We start from the raw sequence: 23,695 nt of genomic DNA, 5'->3' as shown, positions 1-23,695 counted from the left end.
CTTGCTTGATATCTCCATTTTGATATCTACTAGGCATCTAAAACTTAATACATCTCAAACTGAAACTTAACTCCTGACATTCTTAACTCCCAAACCTGGTCCTTCTACAGTCTTCACCACTTCGGTTGATGGCAAATCCATCTTTTTTCAGTTGCTCTGGTCACAACCTTTGGAGTCATTGTTGATTAAGTCATACTGTCATACTCTCATCCTATCCATCAGCAAATGCAGTTGGTTTATTAATCTTTGAAAAAAAAACAGTAAGTCTATTTCTCATAAATTCTCATAATTCTCATAAATTTTTCTAGTGTTCGTAAGTACAAGAAGGCTGTGACATACCTTATGGAGAAAATAAGTGTGTTAAATAGGCTTTGTTTGGCATGAGTTATAGTGCTATTGGCTGTGAATTCAATGTTAATGAATCAACAGTACATATTAAGGTGCTTTTAAATAGAAACAAACATAAAACTTGGGTATGTACAGTTTGATGAAAATATTGTGACCAGAGATTCCCAGGAACCTAACTCTGTAATTCCCCCCAGGAACAATGGTTTGGTGTTGCTAATTCAGTGTTCATGGTAACATGACAGAAAATTATTGCAAATAATAAGAATCAACTGTATATACCACACAGAAGATATAGAAAATATAAAAACACTGCTGACAGCAAATATTACTTTTAAGTATATTATAACTAATAAAATCTGGATGCTACTATATATTATTTTATTTAAGTTTAGTATATTCTATTTGCCATGTTATTAAAGATCATTGAAGGCTTGACTTTACAAAAACGTACTACATTATATGGTCCATAATTCATTTTATTATTTGTCTTAATTCATAGATATTTGGGATATTTCTAATTATTTACTGTTATAAATAATGTTACAATGAAATTCTTGTACATAAGTCTTGATGTCTATTTCTGATCATCTTTTTAGGACACATTAAAGATTTGCAATGAGTTTGAGGCTCTTGATATATTTTGCTTTCCAAAAAGGTGAAGTCATCTTGAACTTAGACCATTAATACATTAAGTACCTCTTCTACATCACCTGTGCCAGCACTGATTACATGATATAGCTTGTTTTAACCTGAAAACTTGTATTGTGTTGTTTTATGTGCATTTCTTATATTACTGATGAGGTTGCGCATTTTGGAATATGTTTCTCCTGAGAATGTCTTTTATTAATTTGCCTTTTATTAATCATCACTAATCATTTCTAATGAATTTCTAAGTAAGCTGGGATATGAACTGATACAATAAATAGAAATGTTTGAGAGAATTCATTTTCCTCTAAAGATCACCTATTCAGTGTGGATTGTAATAGTAAAAGATAGATGGACAAACACAACTTAATTTAAAACATGTCCAAACTACCATGAAATAGATAACTGAAGAAAAGTGACATATTTAAAACAAGGGATACAAATGTGCAACTCAGAATACATTAAAAAAAATCATTCACCATGATCAAGTAGAATTTATTCCTGGGATGCAAGGGTGGTTCAGTATTTCCAAATCAATCAGTATAATAAATCACATCAACAAGAGAAAGGATAAAAACCATAATCATTTTAATAGATATATAAAGAGCATTTAACAAAGTACAACATCCATTCATGATAAAAACCCTCAACACAGTAGGCTTAGAGGGCACATACCTCAACATAATAAAGGCTGTATATGAAAAAGCCACAATTACCATCATACTCAATGTTGAAAGATGGAGAGCTTTTCCACTAAGATCAGGAACAAGACAAAGATGTCCACTCTTAACACTTTTATTCGACATAGTCTGGGAAGTCCTAACATGGCAATCAGGCAGGAAAAATAAGAGGTATCCAATTTGGAAAGGAAGAAGTGAAACTTTCACTATTTGCAGATGTCATGATGCTATATAGATACTATATAAAGAAAACCATAAAGACTCCACCAAAAAACTACTAGAACTGATAAATGAATTCAGTAAGGTTGCAGGATACAAAACAAATATAGAGAAACCTGTTGTATTACTATACATTAATAATGAAGTAGCAGAAATAGAAATTAAGAAAACATTCATATTTATGTTTGTACCAAAATAATAAAATACATAGGAACAAACTTAAGGAGATGAAAGACTTGTATTCTGAAAACTATACAACACTGATGAAAAAATTCAAGATGACACAAAAAAATGGAAAGATATTCCATGCTCATGGATTGCTAGAACGAATATTGTTAAAATGTCTATACTACCCAAAGCAATCTACACATTTAATGGAATCCCTAATCCCTATGAAAACACCACCATCATTTTCCACAGAGCTAGAACAAACAATCCTAAAATTTGTATGGAACCACAAAAGACCCTGAATAGCCAAAGCAATCTTGAAAAAGAAGACCAAAGCTTGAGGAATCACAATCTCAGATTTCAAGATATACTACAAAGCTGTAGTGATCAAAACAGTATGGTAATGGTACAAAAATAGACACATAGATCAATGAATCAGAAGAGAGATCTCAGAAATAAACCCATGATTATATGGTCAACTAATCTTTGATGAAGGAGGCAAGAATATGCAATCGGAAAAAGTCTCTTCAACAAATGCTGCTGGGAAAACTGGACAGCTATATGCAAAATAATGAAATTGGACCACTCTCTTACACTATACACAAAAATAAACTCAAAGTGGACTAAGGACTTAAATTTGAGACCTGAAATCATAAAACTCCTAGAAGAGAACACAGACAATAATTTCTCTGACATTGGCTATAGCAACATTTCTCTGGATATATCTTCTGAAGCAAGAGAAACAAAAGTAAAACTTTACTATAAAAACCTCTGCACAGCAAAGGAAACAATCAACACAACTAAAAGACAACCTACTGAATGGGAGAAAATATTTGCAAATGACATATCTGATAAAGGGGTAGTATCAAAAATATATAAGGCACTGATACAACTCAACACCCACAAAACAAATAAATCAATTAAAAAATGGGCAGAAGACATGAACAGACATTTCTCCATAGAAGACATCCAGATGGCCAATAGACACATGAAAAGATGCTCAACATTAATTATGATGAGGGAAATACAAATCCAAACCACAATGAGATATCATCTCACATCTGTCAGAATGGCTAAAATCAAAAACATAAGAACCAAGCATTGATGAGGATGTGGAGAAAAAGGAACCCTTGTGCACTGTTGGTGGGAATGCAAGCTGATGCAGTCACTGTGGAGTAAGGTATGGAGGCTCCTATCATCTGATCCAGTAATTTACCCAAAGCATATGAAAACACTAATTTAAAATGATATCTGCACCCCTTTGCTTATAGCAGCATTATTTACAATAGCTAAATTATGTGTTCATCAATAGATGGAGTGTCCATCAATAGATGAATGTGTCCATCAACAGATGCTCAAGTGTCCATCAATAGATGAATGGATAAATAAGAAGTGGTATATATACCAAAATAGTGGAATATATATTCATATATATGTGTGTATATACACATACACACACACACACACACACACACAGAGTGGAATATTACTCAGCCATATAAAAGAATTAGATCTTGCCACTGGCAAGACCATGGATGAATCTAGAGAGTATAATAGGAAGTGAAATAAGTCAGAGAAAGAGAAATACCATATAATTTCAATTATATATGGAATTTAAGAAACAAATCAAAGAAAAAAGAGAAAGAAAGAAAGAAATGGACTCTTAACTATAGAGAACTAATTGATGGTTACCAGAGGGGACTTGGGTGGGGAGATGGGTGATATAGGTGATGGGGATTAAGAGTACACTTCTATTGATGGGCACTGAGTAAGGTATAAAATTGCTGAATCACTATATTGTACATTTAAAGCTAGTATAACACTGTATGTTAATTATACTGAAATTAAAATTCTTAAAAATGTGCAACTCAGAGACTGAAAGTACTTTTACTATTAGAGTTAAACAAACGTGTGCTTAGTTGATGACCATATCCCTCAAGAAGGGTGGGCAATGGAAATATTTATTCTTTGTTCATCATCACAGAGTGTGTTATTCCTCTCTAAGGACATGTAGAAGGAAAAAGCAAGTGAATGAAACCTTAAATCCTAACAATACCATTTTAATATATTTAACAGTTTACTATAGTTTTAGAGTAAACCAAGAGTATTTGCATGATTTCATTGGGTGTTTCTAGTTATAATAATTAATGTTCTATCAAAGTATAAAATTTACCAAGGTTCATGTTTTCTCAGTTTATCTTAAATTTATGAATAAAAAATTAATATTTTATCTCTTTTTCAAGTGTTCTTGCTATTACTCTCAATGTTGTTATATTGAAAAGAACAATGAATATAGAAGTATAGCCAAAATCTTAGCCCTTGTTAATTGTGTGACATTGAGCACTTTACTTAATCCTTCTGACACTCAGTCTCCTTTTGTATAAAACCATGGTTAATACAGAACCTGGCTCTTAATAAGCTCTTTATAAATGGTAGTAGTTATTATTATGACTATTAGGTATAAGAAAAAAATGCATAATTAAGTGAAAAAAAATAGCTAACATAAACATTAGCTACATATTGCTACAAATGCAAACAGGATCCATTTCTTTAAAATGCACATAAAAAATGCCTTATTATCATTTTTATTAGTTATTATAAGATTCAAAATTCATACCTTTTTAATTTTCCCCTAGACATTTACTATTAATTATTTAGAATATTCAGTTAAAACTATAAGCTTTTTCTTTTCTTCCATGTTTATACATACTTAGGACAAAGATATCCTAGGATATTGGAAATATTATAACTGATTCTTGAATTTGGAACAATGATTCTTCCATCAAAGCTTAGAGATATCATTTAAACTAAGATGAGCCTTTGCGATCATGTTTTTAGAGTCTTATTTCTAAAAGACTACAAGATGGAAAAAAGTAAAAAAAAATGTAAAGAAAATAAATTTAATGACACCATATATTATTTCAGAAAGCTTTGTCATTTAATGAGCAGATTTTGATCTTCACTTTAAAAATGGGACTAAACAAGTGTAAAAAAACCTGATCGAAATCATCTGGAATTGACATCTCCATGACAGCTTGAATAATAAACTATTATTTATATATAATGCCTTTCTCCTCAGGCATTTCCACACTGAGTATCTAATTTTGTTAGCATAATCACCTTGAGGAATAAGTGGGCTAAATATGACCATGTGTTTTTTCAAATTAAGAAACATTATTGTATAAATGAGCAAATAGGCAACTGGTAGGTTAAATGACGAAACAATGATCCAAAAAGTAGGTAGAAACAAAGTTGAAACTCAGATACGTATCTCATGATTCTCATCCTTGAACCTTGAACATATTATTTTGAGCATGTATTTCTTTCAGATATGACCTTATCAGAATCCTTTGCCACAAAGCTATTAGCTTCCAATAGGAGTCAGAGTTTTTTCCTTACTATTTCAGTGAATCTTCTAATAAAAATACCAACTCCATTCTGACTGTTTTACATGGAAATACTGTTAAGCAGTTTTGGTCATATAAAATTGGAACAAGTAAGTATTATATTTGCTGTTTATTAATTTACCTCATTAACGTGTAAAATCCAAATTCCAGAAAAAGACCTCAGTTAAATTCAAGAAATCACAACAGCAGTATAGCCCCCTACAACGTGGTCCTTGTGTACAAACCACATTTGAAATGTGTAAAAAGTGGAGGATAGAGGCACTGCTTAGGTACCTCTGATACAGTTCTTTACTCTACCCAAATCCCCAATCCCTAAATCCCTAAACCAGTCTCATCCTTATCGATGAATCCATCAAAAGGATTGGTAGTAGTTAAAACTGTAGTAATGGTAACCATGTTGATTAGCAGATTCCACCAATTTTTCCAGTATTTCCTAGAGGTACAATGGAATTTCCACTCAGAGCACTAGCCACCTCTTCTTCTGACTCTGCTGTGGCAGCAGATAGCTGCTTCTTTCTTCATTTCTGTTAGTTTTCTCCCTTCTTTACTCTCCCCTCCTCACCTTGACAATACTACTTAACGTCAGTCCTTTAACCTCTTGCATTGAATATATCCTTGTGCTTCCTTTATTTCAGAGTCACTCAAATTATAATATTTGATGTATGAATATTCAATTTTTCACTAATGAGCTTGAATCCAGAATGAGATAAAACTGAGCAACATTCCCACATATCCTATTTCCTAACATTAAACCAAAGACACAGTGACAGCAATGATAGCAGTGACAGGTGCTTGGTGAAAATCTTAACTCAGAATGTGCTCATGACATGTTAAGATTCAATGATTTACAAGCTAGGGTAATATTGATAACAACTATGGAAAGATCACCCCGAATGTTTACATAGTATATAATATGCTCGGGGGGGGGTGGTGGTTTAAATAAGAGAACCTACCTATCCACTCTAAAGACTAAAAGACACTTTGATAAAATCTTTAAGTGACAAACGACTTGCTGAAAAATATTTACAATGACATCAAATCAACTCTGACAGCAAATATTTATGCAATGCATGTGATCATTATAACTAGCACAAGGGAAAACATTGACCTTTTAGATTAACTAAGTTTTCTCACTTTTTGTAAGTCATTACACATTTTAAAAATTTGAATGACCAGCTTTCTAAAAATGTTTTGTTGAAGCATGCATACATTGTGCACATAGGTAACCAGATGAATGAATTTTCACAAAATAAACACCCATGTAACTAGGATTCAGAGCAACAAAGAGAACATGACCAGCACTCCAGAAGCCATCACATACTTTCATCTAGTCATTAACCCATACCAAGAGTAACCATTATAATATTTCTAACACCATACATTTGTTTTGTTTTACATAGCCACTTTTAAAGAATATGTTTTAAAGACCTGGTTTTCCGATGCCTAAACCACGCATTAGAAGAGAAGTAATTAAGATTAGAGCAGAGATCAATGAATTAGAAACAAGAAACACAGTAGATCAGATCAACGAAACTAGAAGCTGGTTCTTTGAAAGAATTGATAAGATAGATAAACCACTGACCAGACTTACCCAAAAGAAAAGAGAAAGGACCCAAATTAATAAAATTATGAATGAAAGGGGAGAGATTATGACTAACACCAAGGAAATAAAAACAATTATTAGAAACTATTATCAACTATATGCCAATAAATTAAGCAACCTGGATGAAATGGATGCCTTTCTGGAAACGTATAAACTGCTGACTGAAACAGGAAGAAACTGACAACCTGAATAGGCCAATAACCAGTAACGAGATTGAAGCAGTGATCAAAAACCTCCCAAAAAACAAGAGTCCAGGGCTGGAAGGATTCCCTGGGGAATTCTACCAAACATTCAAAGAAGAAATAATACCTATTCTACTGAAGCTGTTTCAAAAAAATAGAAAAAGAAGGAAAGCTTCCAGACTCATTCTATGAGGCCAGCATTACCTTAATCCCCAAACCAGGCAAAGACCCCATCAAAAAGGAGAATTTTAGACCGATATCCCTGATGAATATGGATTCCAAAATTCTCAACAAAATCCTAGCTACTAGGATCCAACAATACATTAAAAGGATCATCTAGATGACCAAGTGGGATTTAACCCCGGGATGCAGGGGGGTTCAACATTTGCAAATCAATCAATGCGATAGAACACATTAATAAGAGGAGAGAGAACCATATGGTCCTCTCAACTGATGCAGAAAAAGTATTTGACAAAATACAGCATCCTTTCCTGATTAAAACTCTTCAGAGTATAAGGATAGAGGGAACATTCCTCAAGTTCATATAATCAATCTATGAAAAATGCACAGCGAATATCATCCTCAATGCAGAAAAGATGAGAGCCTTTCCCTTTAGAACAGGAACACGTCAAGGATGCCCACTCTTGCCACTATTGTACAACATAGTACTAGAAGTCCTAGCAACAGCAATCAGACAACAAAAAGAAATAAAAGGTATTCAAATTGGCAAAGAAGTCAAACTCTCTCTTTGCAGATGATATGATACTTTATGTGGAAAACCTGAAAGACTCCACCCCCAAATTACTAGAACTCATACAGCAATTCAGTAATGTGGCAGGATACCAAATCAATGCACAGAAATCAGTTGCTTTCTTACACACTAACAATGCAACTGTAGAAAGAAAAATTAGAGAATCAATTCTATACAATAGCACCAAAAATCATAAGATACCTCGGAATAAACCTAACCAAAGAGGTAAAGGATCTATACTCTAGGAACGATAGCACACTCATTGAAGAAATTGAAGAAGGCACAAAAAGATGGAATAACATCCCATGCTCATGGATCAGAAGAATAAACACTGTTAAAATGTCTATGCTACCCAGAGCAATCTATACCTTCTAATGCCATCCCGATCAAAATTCCAATGACATTTTTCAAAGTGCTGGAACAAACAATCCTAAAATTTGTATGGAATTGGAAAAGACCCTGAATTGCCAAGGAAATGTTGAAAAAGAAAAACAAAGCTGGGGACATCACGTTACCCAATTTCAAGCTACATTACAAAGCACTTATCACCAAGACAGCATGGTAGTGGCACAAAAACAAACACAAAGACCAATGGAATAGAATAGAGAACCCAGATATGGACCCTCAACTCTATGGTCAAATAATCTTTGACAAAACAGGGAAAAACATGCAATGGAAAAAAGACAGTCTCTTCAATAAACGGTGCTGGGACAACTGGACAGCTATATACAGAAGAATGAAACTCGACCATTCCCTAACACCATACACAAAGATAAAATCAAAGTGGATGAAAGACCTCAATGTGAGACAGGAATCCATCAAAATCCTAGAGGAGAACATAGGCAGTAACCTCTTTGACATCACCCACAGCAACTTCTTTCAAGATACATCTCCAAAGGCTAGTGAAACAAAAGCAAAAATGAACTTTTGGGACTTCATCAAGATAAAAATCTTCTGCACAGCAAAGGAAACAGTCAACAAAACAAAGAGGCAACCCAGAGAATGGGAGAAGACATTTGCAAATGACACTACAAAGTGCTGATTTCCAAGATCTATAAAGAACTTCTCAAACTCAACACCCAAAAAACAAATAATCAAGTCAAAAAATGGGCAGAAGACATGAACAGACACTTCTTTGAAGAAGACATACAAATGGCTAACAGACACTTGAAAAAATGTTCATCATCATTAGCCATCAGGGAAATTCAAATCAAAACCACATTGAGAGGGCAGACAGGGCAGACAGCAAAGCCCCCACTGGGGCTTTACACCATTTGGAACGGCGAAAACTGACAAGGCAGGAAACAACAAATGTTGGAGAGGTTGTGGAGAAAGGGGAAACTTCTTATACTCTTGGTGGGAATGCAAGTTGGTACAGCCACTTTGGAAAATAGTGTGGAGGTGCCTCAAAAAATTAAAAATAGAGCTACCTTATGACCCAGCAATTTCACTCCTGGGTATTTACCCCAAAGACACAGATGTAGTGAAAAGAAGGGCCATATGCACCCCAGTGTTCATAGCAGCAATGTCTGCAATAGCCAAACTGTGGAAAGAGCCGAGATGACCTTCAACAGATGAATGGATAAAGAAGATGTGGTCTACATATACAATGGAATATGATTCAGCCATCAGAAAAGATAAATACCCAACTTTTACATCAACATGGATGGGACTGGAGGAGATTATGCTAAGTGGAATAAGTCAAGCAGAGAAAGTCAATTATCATATGGTTTCACTTATTTGGGGAACATAAGGAATAGCATGGAGGACATTAGGAGAAGGAAGGGCAAAATGAATGGGGGAAAATCAGAGGGGGAGACGGGGTGGGGATGTGTTAGCCTGGTGATGGGTATTAAGGAGGGCACATACTGCACTGAGCACTGGGTGTTATACGAAAACAATGAATCATGGATCACTACATCAAAAACTAATGATGTATTATATGGTGACTAACATAACATAATAAAATTAAATTAAATTAAAAAAAAATAATGACCTGGTTTTCTACTTGTTGCTTAATGTGTGAGAAATTGAAAATTAAATATCTACAAATATACTTTAGCTAATTTAAGTACCCAGAAAGTTTAACTATTGGGCTAAATAAAGATAGCAGCTAGGATCAGGTTGATGTTTAATAAACATTCAGAGCACTGAATTTACAACACCATTACCATGTTAGATTTTGCCCTGCAGACTAATGACATCACACTTTATTTCAGAAAGCATCATTCCAGGATGCATCCATAAACATGGAAACCTTTATATTGTAACGCAAGACAGTATAGGATCAAGTACCAAACTAAAAAGCTCACATAAGTACTAATGTAGAATAGGTAAGTGAGAAACCACTGAAAGTCACAACAACTGGGAAAGCTTTATATGGAGGGGTGAGATTTAAGCTGGACCCTCAAAAAGATACACAAGGCTCACAAGGGCTGAGAGAAGGGGAGTGGCATTTCTGTTTGGAAAAAGAACAGGATCCTAGGCTCTGAGACATGAGGGACCAGGATGTGAGGCAGATAAGCTATGCACACAATTACTAACAGAAAAAGATTCTGGGATGTAAAAGCTAAGGTATCCTGACAAATGCATATGTGCCTAATGCCTACAAAAAATTGTTGACTTACACTGAAACATTTTACTCAAATCCAAACGGCAATGGTCTCTGCTTCCTTTCCCTACTACCTGAAGATATTAATCTTTTCAACATTTTCCTCTAGAAATGAACATTAGTTTATATATTATGAATTGAAAACACTGGTTGGTAATGACTAGATTACCGACCAGCAAAACAAACAAACAAACAAAAAAAACCACATAAAAACAAACAAAAAAAATGACTTCTTTCCTAAATCCTTTTAACGTTTTAGGTTGAAAATTCATTTTCTATGCATATTTTGGACCTTTTATTGTTTCTTTTACTTTAAAGAAATTCACTGTTAAAAAAAATATGGGTGACTTGGTGTGAGTTAGGAAGAAAGAAATATAACTGGAAAATTTATAAATTTGATTCCTTAAAATTTAATATTCCTTTAAATCTTGTAATATATTTATGGTATCAATATGATAGACTTTAATTCATTCAGTAAAAATTATTTGTTACTTTTACAGTATATATGAAAAAGTCCAAAGGAAACTAAACAATTTCAACTACTTTTATAAAACTGATGTAGTGGTATGATGTGTACTCAGGGTTTTTTTGGTTTGTTTTTTTAAAGACTTATTTATTTGACAGAGAGAGAGGGTGCCTGAGTTGGGGAGGGAGGCAGAGGAAGAGAATCTTCATGTCGACTTCCCACTGAGTGTGGAGCCTTATGTGGGGCCTGATCCCACAACCCATGTAATCATGACCTAAGCCAAAACCAAGAGTCGACGCCCAACCGAGTAAGCCACCCAGGCACCCCTGTACTCAGTTTTATATTTACATTGCTAACATTTAAGTAAGGTCAATTCTACAGATATTTTGTCAATTGGTATATTATCATTCTGTGCTTCTAAAAAGTTAGACTACAATTCAAAGTTTAAATCTGCTAGAAAATCCTACAATTTAATACTTTCTCACATCTTGGGTTTTATAAGTCACTGTATGTTAAATGCTCTAAAAACATAGGATTTTGTTCACTATCTCAAAGATTTTTCAATAAAACTAACACTAGACAATATGAAAGTGTTTTTTTTTCCTCAGGAATTAGAACAAGAGAGAGATGTTTTAGCAGCTAGTAAGATATAACATTGAGAAAGTTGGCTGCCATTAGTTCCTAATAGATTTTAATCCTTACTGTTCAACATAATCCTTTATGGTTTGATGGCCTCCATAAGTTTAGATCCCATCCATTATTAGCTTGATAGTTTCCAATTTTAACTTTCTTTTTGAAAGAAGTAAAAATATAGACCAGGAAATATTGTTAATTTCTGGTGTCCTCTTTGTTCTAACTTACCTCCCCTTGTATTTATACTAAACAGTATTTTAGGGCTGCAGTTCTCTCTTTGTCAACTTCCCACAATGTCTTACTTTGAAATATGCCTGCTATACTACAATGATATGCAGTGATTCCATTTAATAGACATCTATTGAGCATTTACTTCTGAGATGCTGTGCTAGCACTGAGACTGTAGGGACAAATCCAGAAGGTACAGAGAAAAATGAGCAATGGAATAAAAACTATGAATGTGGTATGTACAATATTACTAATAAGGCTAAAGTGCTGCTGTGACACAGAGTAAGGAGAGGGTAATTCTGTCAAAGTGGGGCTGCAGAGACTGGACACCACTACAAAGAGGACGTGGCATTTACACTCCAGTAAATCTTTTATTTGGTTAGCATTTACTCCAATATGAGCATGAATCTCTGTTGTATATTTTAGACCACAAGGGAAGCAAAAGTGGAGCTGAAATATACATAATGAAGTAACTCCAAAATCTGCAAACCTTCATCGATTCTCCAAACTAGTTGTGTGATCATGGACAATTCCTTCATCATTCTGGGCCTCAGTTTCTTGAACTATAAAATAATGAATATGGACTAATTGCTATCTTGGGTCCCTTTTAGCAGGGATGAGATGATGTCTAAAGCTTCTGCCAGCTCTGGAATTTTGGAAAATATTTTGGCTTTTTCTTGTTGTTGTTCCCCCAACTTTTTTACTCTGCTATTATTTTAGATTTTTCTTTTCCTTTCTTTTTTTTTTTAAATGATTTTTCTTTGTTAAAGATTTTATTTATTCATTTGACAGAGAGAGAGAGAGAGCACAAGCAGGGGGAGCAGCAGAGGCAGAGGGAGAAGCAGGCTCCCCGCTTAGCAGGGAGCCTGATGTGGGGCTCAATCCCAGGACCCTGGGATCATGACCCGAGCCCAAGGCAGATGCCCAACTGACTGAGCCACCCCGGTGCCCCCTTTTTATTTTCCCTACAACATTTCTTCTAGTCTGAACTTTTTATAAAGAAGTCAGAGTAGATAAATAGCTAATCAGAGTTACTAATATGACAATGGAAAGATGGCAGATATCAAAAGGTATTGTTGGTCATAAAAATTTATAATTGATTTAATTCATAAGAAATAAACACTTTATAGGAAACTTGACAGCTTTTATTTTGTAGGATGGCACTAATTTAACTGAAGTGAAACCCATTTCATATTTATGTGAAACCTTAGGATTAATAGTGCTTTCAAATACATTAATATAATTTTTCCCTGTTGAGTGGAATAGTTTTAATTAAACTTTACTAACTCTTTTGGTTTAATCCCTGCAGCCAACCCATAAAACAATAGAGGTTTTAAATCAAACTGTAAAAATCCATAAAGCTCAAAGTTAAAGTGATAGCCACAGTGGTAGGGAAAACAATAAAGAAATTTATAAAATATGTCTAGTAAACCAGCAATGCTTTATACTATATCTATATATCTATTATATATATAATTATGCACACAAAATAAACACACACACAATCTTTAAAACTAATCATCAGGGGAAAGGTAATTTGGTTTATCAAAAGTATTCTAGGGGTACCTGGGTGGCTTAGTCAGTTAAGAGTCTTCCTTCGGTTCAGGTCATGATCCCAGAGTCCTGGGATCGAGCTCCGCATCAGGCTCCCTGCTCAGCAGGGAGTCTGCCTCTCCCTCTCCCCTTCCCCACTGCCTGTGCTCTCTGTCACTCTGGTTCTCAAATAAAAAAATAAAATCTTTTACAAAAAGTATTTTAAATATTTTAAAGGCATCAGAGTTTCTATAGCAACCATTTTTTTTTCTCTCCAAAGGCTCATTGGTATGTCAAATGTAAATGAGACGACCTGCAGATTTTTAATTTAATCTAAAATAAAATGACCAGAGCAATATTATTTTATTAATTTCACTTGTAATAAAATTACACTGTAGTATTTGATGCTCAACTTCATAAGGGATATGAGAATGTCTATTTAGAAGAAAGTTAGGTACTCTACTACTCCCTTACCCTGCCTGCTTCCCTCCCTGCTCCTGGTAAAACCTAAATAGATAAATAAGTGAAACCAAACCAAAACAAAACCATTGTATCATTCTTTAGGCAATGCTTCATGAACTTTTCTCACCCAAGTACTCCAAATGGAAGAGAAGATTGAACACACACCCTTAGGGATCTATTGCAAGTGTGAAATTTCTTTGAAGCCATCTGTTTTATTTTTAAAAATTCATGTGGATTTTGAATTGTTTCATGATATATATGTTTTAATGTGAAAATGATGTTTTCCCCCAATATCTTTAACAGAGCTCTAAGAAGATAGGCTAAGTTTTACCATAGTTTTGCATATTCAAAGATACACACAATTTTAGAAGCTTAGCTAAAGAATAAACATGATTATAAAATAAATTTTTCCACAGATCACATATATTTCCTACCTTCAGTTTTCCTTTCACTTTAAGGCATTTTTTTGTCAGTTAGAGGCCTATAACTCTACTACTCAACTGAAATAAATTTAATTGCTATACCAGAAGAAAAGATCTCTATGTTATCAAAATTGATACTTGGGTTCCAAAAATCCAAAAACACAGAAAAAAGCTATGAATAGTCATACAGTTGTTCTCTAAGTATAAGTTATAGGGGCACCTGGGTCGCTCAGTCGGTTAAGCACCTGACTCTTGATTTCAGCTCATGTCATGATCTCAGGGTCATGAGATCGAGCCTTGTGTCAAGCTCCACACTCAGCGTGGAATCGGCTTGAGATTCTCTCTCCCTCTGCCCCTTCCCCCGCTCTCTTTCACTCTCTCTCTCTCTCAAATAAATGAATAAATCTCAAAAAATATGAACTTCTATAATTCAATCATTAACTTAATTAGTTTCATCTTATCAATATCCCTCTAGTTTGAAAAGAAAGGTACTTTTTGTATTTTTGAAGGTGAACATTTCACATCAAGACAGTCCATCATCAAATAAAATTGATTATATAGTATTGATCTATATGTATTTTTGCTGGTTGACTGTATACATGCTATGTGCAGTACTAGGGGTAACAGAATGTGATTCAAACAAGACTGAACTGTATATTACGCTAATAAGACAAGTTAGACTCAAATATCAAGGAAAAGTATTTAACTATAAATAAGAGGTAACTGGCTTGACCTTTCACCCTGTTTCGTTTTTTTCCCCTGTAGACTAAATTCCAGAGTATTTCTTCCTGGGGCTCTAGTAGCAAAACATTTTTTAAAAATGGATTCTGAACAGGAATTTTACAAGTGATAGTCAGTTGTCTTAGAGGACAGGGCTGGTGAGATTTCTAGGCATGGGATGCAGCATGAAATCATACAGAGGCAGGACTATCAGAAAGGAATAAAACGGCTCAAGAGAATATATGTCTCGGCACACTGAAATGAGACCTAGGAGGAAATGAAAGAGGGATGCAAGCAGGTGGAATGCGCTTAAGAATTTGAGCTGAGACTGAATTTCATAGGGAAAGAAAAAGAACTAGACAAAATAACTTGAGAGTGGGTATTGCTGTGGCCCTAACAGTGAGACAGTAAGATGATTTCTGGCAACAGTCTTTTGAAAACACTGGCAAGAAGAATACAGAAAAGCAGAAATAATCAAAATGTAACTGAGAGATTTTGCTCTTGACATAGATAGGGAGAAAGAAGTTGGTGATAGTGTAAAATAAAAATATGAAAGTATTTACCAAAAGCCCAGACACAGGAAACAAATAGAACTGGATATAATACATAGCTAGCTGAGATTATAGGAACCATAGGCACCCTTTTCATTATCCCCTTCTAACAAGACAATAGCAGCAACTACAATATTCATAGTAGTATATCAATATTATGACTACTACTATACAGATAGTGGTATAGCAACAGCCACATACTATGTGCCAAGCCTTTTATTGAATGCTTTAAACATGTCAACTCATGTGATCTTGTTACTATCATTCCCATTTTACAGATGAGGAAACAAAAACTTGGAAGTTTAAATTACTAGCTCAAGGTTATAGAACCAAGAAGTTATATAGCTAGGAATAGAACTTTATAATACCTAACTCAGAAGGCTGTCCACTATAAGCTGACTTCATCAATAGCAATAGTGGCTAAGAGTGTGTATGAAATTATATAGACATAGATATATAATATGGAAATATAGATAAGCTAGTATTTAGACTTAAAATTCAAAGCTGATGTAAGCTTCATTCTACATTTCATTACAGTTGTTCCAGATTATTATGACTAAAAATGTTTATCGGATATATTCATGTAAAGTATCCTCAACGTAAGAATTGAAAATTTAAAAATTAGGAATTAAAAATCATCATAAAATTGACAGATAATTTTATTTAAACATATTCTTGATAGAACTCTCAAAATCTTTCTGAAATTGAATCTACGTATTAAACAAATAAAACTTAGAAAAAAATTCCCCCAAAGGGCAATTAAAAAGTAGTGATAGCACTGAAATGATCTAATAATTGTCTTTATTTGTGACATTTCTCATGTTTCCAATTACAAATTTTCCATTTCTCTATAACTCTAAGGACTTTCAGTAAGGACTCAAAAGCATATACCTTTTCCAAGTTTCTTACAAGCCTTATAAACCTGTTAGTGTTCATTAAAGGGGAGAAACTGCATGTCTATAAAACCCAGAATACTGTTTGTATAATAATGTTCAGTGGTGAGGGCACCTGGGTGGCTCAGTTGGTTAAGCTTCTGACTCTTGGTTTCATCTCAGGTCATGATCTTAGCCCTGCGTTGGGCTCTGGACTCAGTGTGGAGTCTGCTTAAGACTCTCTCTCTCTCGGGCGCCTGGGTGGCTCAGTTGGTTAAGCGACTGCCTTCGGCTCAGGTCATGATCCTGGAGTCCCGGAATCGAGTCCCGCATTGGGCTCCCTGCTCGGCGGGGAGTCTGCTTCTCCCTCTGACCCTCCTCCCTCTCATGCTCTCTGTCTCCCATTCTCTCTCTCTCAAATAAATAAATAAAATCTTAAAAAAAAAAAAAGACTCTCTCTCTCTCTCCCTCTCCCTCTGCCCCTCTCCCCCAAATAAATAAATAAAATCTTTGAAAAAAAATAATATTGTTCAATGGTCATCTCCGCTGGTCTGGTATTATCAATCAAACCCTCAATGTATTTCTTTAATTTAATCCAGTGTGTCTCATTTTGTGGTTCCAGGACCAGAATAACAATAGGAAACGGAGTATGTCTCCATAGTACTATTATTTTCTTTATTAAAAAAAAAAAACCTTTAAGATATGATGTAAAATTATACTCACTATAAGTATAGCAGCAGCTCTCTGGCAATTGCTTTTCTACAGAACTTCTATATCTTGGCTCTTCGATTTAACAACACACATTTGTGACTACAGTCATATTTACTAACATGTAATTAATGTGGAATAATAGAACATTTAGAAAATTTGTAAGCAAGAACTCACAATCATTTTGATATCATCAAAAGCCCATGGTATACTTCCCTTGTAAACAATATATATTTAAGTATTTATGAAATGAATGAATGAACATACTATCAGATCAGAGATGTGAAAGCGTCAATAACCTAGCAATGTTAAAAGATAAAGTAAGTAAAAAATAGGTCATTAAATGTGCTACACTATCAAATATAAGCTAATGGAAACGATCTTCCTGCTTTTCAAATATCAGTAAACAGAAAAATTAATGTTTATTTAATCTTACCACTTAAAATATAATAAATAGTCTCAAATAGTTACTAATCAATTACCTTTGCTTGCACTTTCTACATGTTCCAGCTCTTCAGGAAATTTCAGGATATCCCGGTATTTTTCCTCACAAATTTCAGCAATAAAGTGCAAGAGGGTTGTTTTTTGATCTGCTGACTTAGTATCTCTGATCTGGAATGAAATAACAGTATTTTTAGTATATTTTGGGTAATGTAAATATAGACTTTATTCTTAAACAAGTGAAATAAATGGATGAACTCAATTTATTATAACTAAACTTTTTTAAAGATTTTATTTATTTATTCATTTGAGAGAGAGAATGAGACAGAGAGAGAGAGCATGAGAGGGGGGAGGGTCAGAGGGAGAAGCAGACTCTCCGCCGAGCAGGGAGCCCGATGCGGGACTGGATCCCGGGACTCCAGGATCATGACCCAAGCCGAAGGCAGCCGCCCAACCGAGCCACCCAGGCGCCCTATAACTAAATTTTTTTTAAAAAGTTAGGGGTGCCTCGGTGGCTCAGCTGGTTAAGTGTCTGACTCTTGGTTTTGGCTCAGGTCATGGTCTCAGAATCATGAGATGGAGCCCCGTGATAGGCTCTGTGCTGTGTGGAGTCCACCTGAGATTCTCTCCCTTTCCCTCTGCCCCTCCCCCTGCTCATGCTCTCTCCCTTGCTCTCTAAAATAAATAACAGATAAAATCTTTAACAAAAAAAAATTTTTTTAAGTTAGGGGTAGCTTTCTAATGGGGTCTAGCAAAAATGCTCTAGATTTTAAAAGGGACACCATTATTTTAAAATGCAAAAGATGGGTCTGAGGATGCGGCGCCGGATCTGCGGATGCTTTACTGAGCCCGTTAGTACCCCTGCCGAGACTCACGTTGCCGTCGTGTCCCTCTACCTGCACCTCCCCCCCAACACATCTTTGTTCGTAAGGAACGTGGCTGACGACACCAGGTCTGAAGATTTACGAAGAGAATTTGGTCGTTATGGTCCTATAGTTGATGTGTACGTTCTACTTGATTTCTACACGCGCCGTCCAAGAGGATTTGCTTATGTTCAATTTGAGGATGTCCGTGATGCCAAAGATGCTTTACATAATTTGGACAGAAAATGGATTTGTGGACGCCAAACTGAAATACAGTTTGCACAGGGGGATCGGAAGACTCCAAATCAAATGAAAGCCAAGGAAGGGAGGAATGTATACGGCTCTTCACGCTATGATGATTATGACAGATACAGACGTTCTAGAAGCCGGAGTTATGAAAGAAGATCAAGCCGGTCCTTTGATTACAACTATAGAAGATCTTATAGTCCTAGAAACAGTAGACCGGCTGGAAGACCACGGTGTAGCAGAAGCCATTCCGACAATGATAGATTCAAACACCGAAATCGATCTTTTTCAAGATCTAAATCCAATTCAAGATCACGGTCCAAGTCCCAGCCCAAGAAAGAAATGAAGGCTAAATCACATTCTAGGTCTGCATCTCACACCAAAACTAGAGGCACCTCTAAAACAGATTCCAAAACACATTATAAGTCTGGCTCAAGATATGAAAAGGAATCAAGGAAAAAAGAACCACCTAGATCCAAATCTCAGTCAAGATCACAATCTAGGTCTAGGTCAAAATCTAGATCAAGGTTTTGGACTAGTCCTAAGTCCAGTGGCCACTGATAGTATAAACCTTGATATTTTTAGTCATGTATCATTCATTTACTCATAGTTTGGTTTACTTAAATTATCAGGAATACAATATTGCAATGATGCTTAAAAAACACTTGTCAGTTTTCCCTGTACCAGGCAAATGGTTATAATTAAAATGATATGCTGTTGAGAAGCCACTCTTAAGAGTCCAGTTTGTTTAATGTTATGGGCAGCTACCAATTTGTGGTGTCTCTGTATATTTTTGTAAAGATTCTCATTTTTTATGCTTGAAGTATTGGTGAAAAGATGTTGGTTGACCATAATTTGCAACATTGTCTTATTAAAAATAAACTTTCATATCCATATTTGGTAGAACTGTTAACTAGAAATGTAGCTTGCTAATAAGATAGAATGATACAAAAGTGAAGTTGTAGCCACAGTACAACACTGACTGATCAGACACATTTAGGTTCAGGGTGGACCTTTTTGTCTTGTTAAGATGTCTAGGCCTGTGATAATAGTTAATTTATAACAGAGCGTGGAATAGTTCTTTTGTTAACCCCACTATCTTGGGGAATGATGCCAACTGGGTTAAGTAGGATTTGGGGAAAGATTGAGTTTTTGACTGAAACATGGAGCCTTCACTGCTTTTTTCTGGTTTCTTTGAAGATTTGGAACATATAAACATCAGAAGAACTCACCTTAAAATTTGAGCAGGTCAATGATGGCAGAAATAATTTTAAGGGGAAAAAATGCTCTCATGTAGTTACTCTCAACTTTAAGGAACAAAGTTGGTCATATTGCTTAGTTTTCTTACTGCTGTTAAAAAGCAGCAAGTAAACTGTTTCAAGTAGATTTTGTTTATGCATATGCATAGTGTAAAAGAACTGAATTTTGATGCTTGTAACACTCAGCCTGTGCATTTGTATCAAAATTTGCCTACCACTTTATGAAGGAGGCTTGTCCTTCACACCTCAGCTTATTTCATGTGAGGCAAGTTGAAAGAGAACACTCCCATTCTAGGTGATTCTGTGGTGCCATGAATTTAAAATATTTTGGAAAAAGATTAATTAAGAGTCACATCTCTGTGTTTGATTATCAATGTACAGTACCTGGCAGTACCTGACTAAAAAAGAAAACAAGACCCTAACCATTTATAATTTCTAGCATTTCTCTGAGAGATCGTTTGGGGGGAGCAATAAAAGGGAAACGTCCAATCTCATTTCAGAATAAAAGCTAGCATCTTTAAAATATTTAGATTGCTTGCTTGCAGGTATAAGTAAGAAATATTGTGGGGAAACGATTCCTTTTATAGGATTACTTTTTTTCAATTTTGGTTTTAGTAGGCCTTGCCTGTAGAACAAAAGATGGTTTTTAAATACTGTTTGTGGAATGTGTTTAAAGGATTGATTCTAGAACCTTTGTATATTTGATAGTATTTCTAACTTTCATTTCTTTACTGTTTGCAGTTAATATTCATGTTCTGCTATGCAATCATTTATATGCACGTTTCTTTAATTTTTTAGATTTTCGGGGATGTATAGTTTAAACAACAAGAAGTCTATTTAAAACTGTAGCAGTAGTTTGCAGTTCTAGCAAAGAGGAAAGTTGTGGGGTTAAACTTTGTATTTTCTTTCTTATAGAAGCTTCTAAAAAGGTACTTTTATATGTTCTTTTTAACAAATATTGTGTACAGCCTTTAAAACATCAATGTTTGGATCAAAACAAGACCCAGCTTATTTTCTGCTTGCTGTAAATTAAGCAAACATGCTATAATAAAAACAAAATGAAGGAAATAATGAAAAAAAAATTAAAAAAAATAAAATGCAAAAGATGACCAAAACCAGCAAAAGTTTAAATTTTAATATATAAATTTAAAAATATCTAATTATGGCAAAATGAACTATCCTCTGAGAAAAGAGCATGAATTTAAGTATTGATAATTACAGTCAAAGTTAATGTGTCCTTATGTTATCAGCATTTGTTCTTTGCTTTATCACCAAAATATATTCTTGGAAACTATATTTGCTTGTGAGGTTATATTTATTTGTAGCCATTATTGATGCAAATTAATGTAAAAAAATACATTTTACCCTCCTTGTATGGGCCATCAATAAGAAAAGCTGAAAAGTTCTTATGCTGATTTACAAACAGAATCTGACCACACAATTGTGATGACAATTTTTTTTTCTGCTTATGTATGGTATTTCCTTTTCAGAGATACTTTTAGAAAACAGATGCTATAGTTAGAATGATAAAAATCTTTAAAAGTATAGGACAAAAAAAAATCTATGATGAAAATCTGTTTTCTTTAATATAACATTCATATTAGACTAAGCTGCAAAAGAAATCAAGGATTTACCTACAAACTAAGGATAAATAAGGAATAAAGTACCACGTTTTCTCATTGTATTGGGTGTTTTAATTCTATAATCCTTAGACGATGGGTTTGCCCATTGATATGCATACTGATTTGGGGTTTTTAGCTTTAAGGATTACTCTGTTTAGAATAAATTCCTCCCAGACAGGTTTATGAAAAGGCTTTGGAAGGTACTTAGGTAATTAGCAGAATATTTAATACCTACTGTTTTAGTGGCAGAGGAAAAAAAAAATCACATTTAATCAATCAGACCCATACTGAATCTGTTTTATACTATACCTTTTTAACAATTATTTATGTCCCCAGGATATGGAGAACTTAAAGGAAATACAGTCTTAAGGCTCAATACAAACAACCACAGGAGGCATGATGTTGATGGTTCAGGTGGTCACAAGGTCAAAGTGATTTCTTTTAGAATTTCTGGGATTACTTTATCCCACGTAGGTGAAATATTTAAAATTTTGCATTATCTTGCTGATCCGCCTAATACTTTCAAGTACTACACGGTTAAAATTTTGGGCGCCTGGGTGGCTCAGTCGTTAAGCTTCTGCCTTTGGTTCAGGTCATGATCCCAGAGTCCTGGGATCGAGCCCCACAGTGGGCTCCCTGCTCCGCAGGAAGCCTGCTTCTCCCTCTCCCACTCCCCCTGCTTGTGTTCCCTCTCTTGCTGTCTCTCTCTCTGTCAAAAAATAAATAAAAAAATCTTTAAAAAAAAAAAAAGAGGTTATCCATGAATGAAGAAGAATGACTAGATGAAGGAAGATGGTGCAGTTGAGGGTCAGGTTGTTTTGTTTGTTCAGTAAGAGAGTTGGAGAGAAATCTTGAAATAACATTGTAACACCCCTTCCCATCTTCCTATCCTCTCCCAACGCTTTGAGATTGTAGTATGAGAGAATAAAATCCCGGCATTTGAGAGAATCCTGAGGAAATCCTACTGCATGGGAGACGATGATTGCAAATGACATATCTGATAAAGGGTTAGTATGTAAAATATATAAAAAACTAGGGATGTCTGGGTGGCTCAGTTGTTAAGCATCTGCCTTTGGCTCAGGTCATGATCCCAGGGTCCTGGGATCGAGTCCCACATCGGGCTCCCTCCTCGGCGGGAAGCCTGCTCTCCCTCTCCCACTCCCGCTGCTGTATTCCTGCTCTCGCTATCTCTGTCTCTGTCAAATAAATAAATAAAATCTTAAAAAAAAATGACACAATTTAAGGAGAAGCTATAAGAAGAAACAGCAACAACACCTCAAGGGCGATTTGTGTTAAGTAAGGCCTGTTGCTCTAGAGGAATCAATGGGAGGTTCACGTTCCTAAAGAGATGTCTTTACCTGGGATTACAGGGTTACATGTTTACAAAGTGCATCATTTTCAGAGTATGCTGGATATTACAATTTATAAGAAAATTCATGTTTTCTTTTTTTCTTACAAATTACCTGAATTCCTAAATCCTAAAAACATTAGATGTTTAGGAAAAATTGAAGGTACATCTTCCTGAAGGAAAGGGAATTAAACTGTATTTTATAAACTCTGTAGAGACTATACAGACATACACACACCACGACCACCACTAATAACAACAACAAAACCCTACCTAATTTTTCAGGACACCAAATTGTAAAAATATATATATTTTAAATATTTTACATGCACATGGCCAATACTGGAAAGGAAAACACAAAAATAGAAAAATAGCATTATGCTCATATGTCAAATTTATGGGTGATTTAAAAATCAGCTTTTGGCATGCATACTTATGAATGCTTACTTTTAGAAACAGTCTTTAATTGATAAATATTTATTCAGAATCAGGTCCATTAATTTAATTCCTGTTAAGAAATTTAGTAGAGTCAATGGTTACATTCCAAATAGATAAATGAAGCATAACATTTCAGCTAAATAAATACCCTGGTATCTTTGTTAAAATCAGAGAGTTACAGACAGAGCATGGGTATGCTTTAAAAAAAAAAAAAAACTGAAATATTTCTTTCAACGCATGGGCAAACATGGACAAGTGTCTCTTTTGTC

General features: G+C 34.8%; 2 protein-coding genes across 9 annotated transcripts in view; one reads left to right on the top strand and one right to left on the bottom strand.

The window, feature by feature from the left end:
• DIAPH2 (diaphanous related formin 2) overlaps positions 1–23,695 on the bottom strand; it is a 961,567-nt gene that overhangs the window by 398,501 nt on the left and 539,371 nt on the right. For all 8 annotated transcript variants that reach the window (XM_054508614.2, XM_045880234.3, XM_054508619.2 and 5 more), the window contains one exon: positions 17,692–17,821. In XM_054508614.2, coding sequence (XP_054364589.1) covers positions 17,692–17,821 — 130 coding nt within the window. The remainder of the gene's footprint in view (positions 1–17,691; positions 17,822–23,695) is intronic.
• Positions 18,454–19,724, top strand: LOC123843226 (serine/arginine-rich splicing factor 10-like). Its single transcript, XM_064574797.1, has one exon. It carries the CDS (start codon positions 18,454–18,456, stop codon positions 19,318–19,320), a length of 867 nt encoding a protein of 288 aa, XP_064430867.1. The 3' UTR covers positions 19,321–19,724.

The sequence above is a fragment of the Mirounga angustirostris genome, unplaced genomic scaffold (assembly GCF_029215605.1).
Source record: "Mirounga angustirostris isolate CCGP_5_RB_7025 unplaced genomic scaffold, mMirAng1.0.hap1 SCAF_11, whole genome shotgun sequence".
Lineage (NCBI taxonomy): Eukaryota > Metazoa > Chordata > Mammalia > Carnivora > Phocidae > Mirounga > Mirounga angustirostris.
Note: the sequence above shows the minus strand (reverse complement) of the source record. Positions and strands in the feature narration are given on the sequence as shown.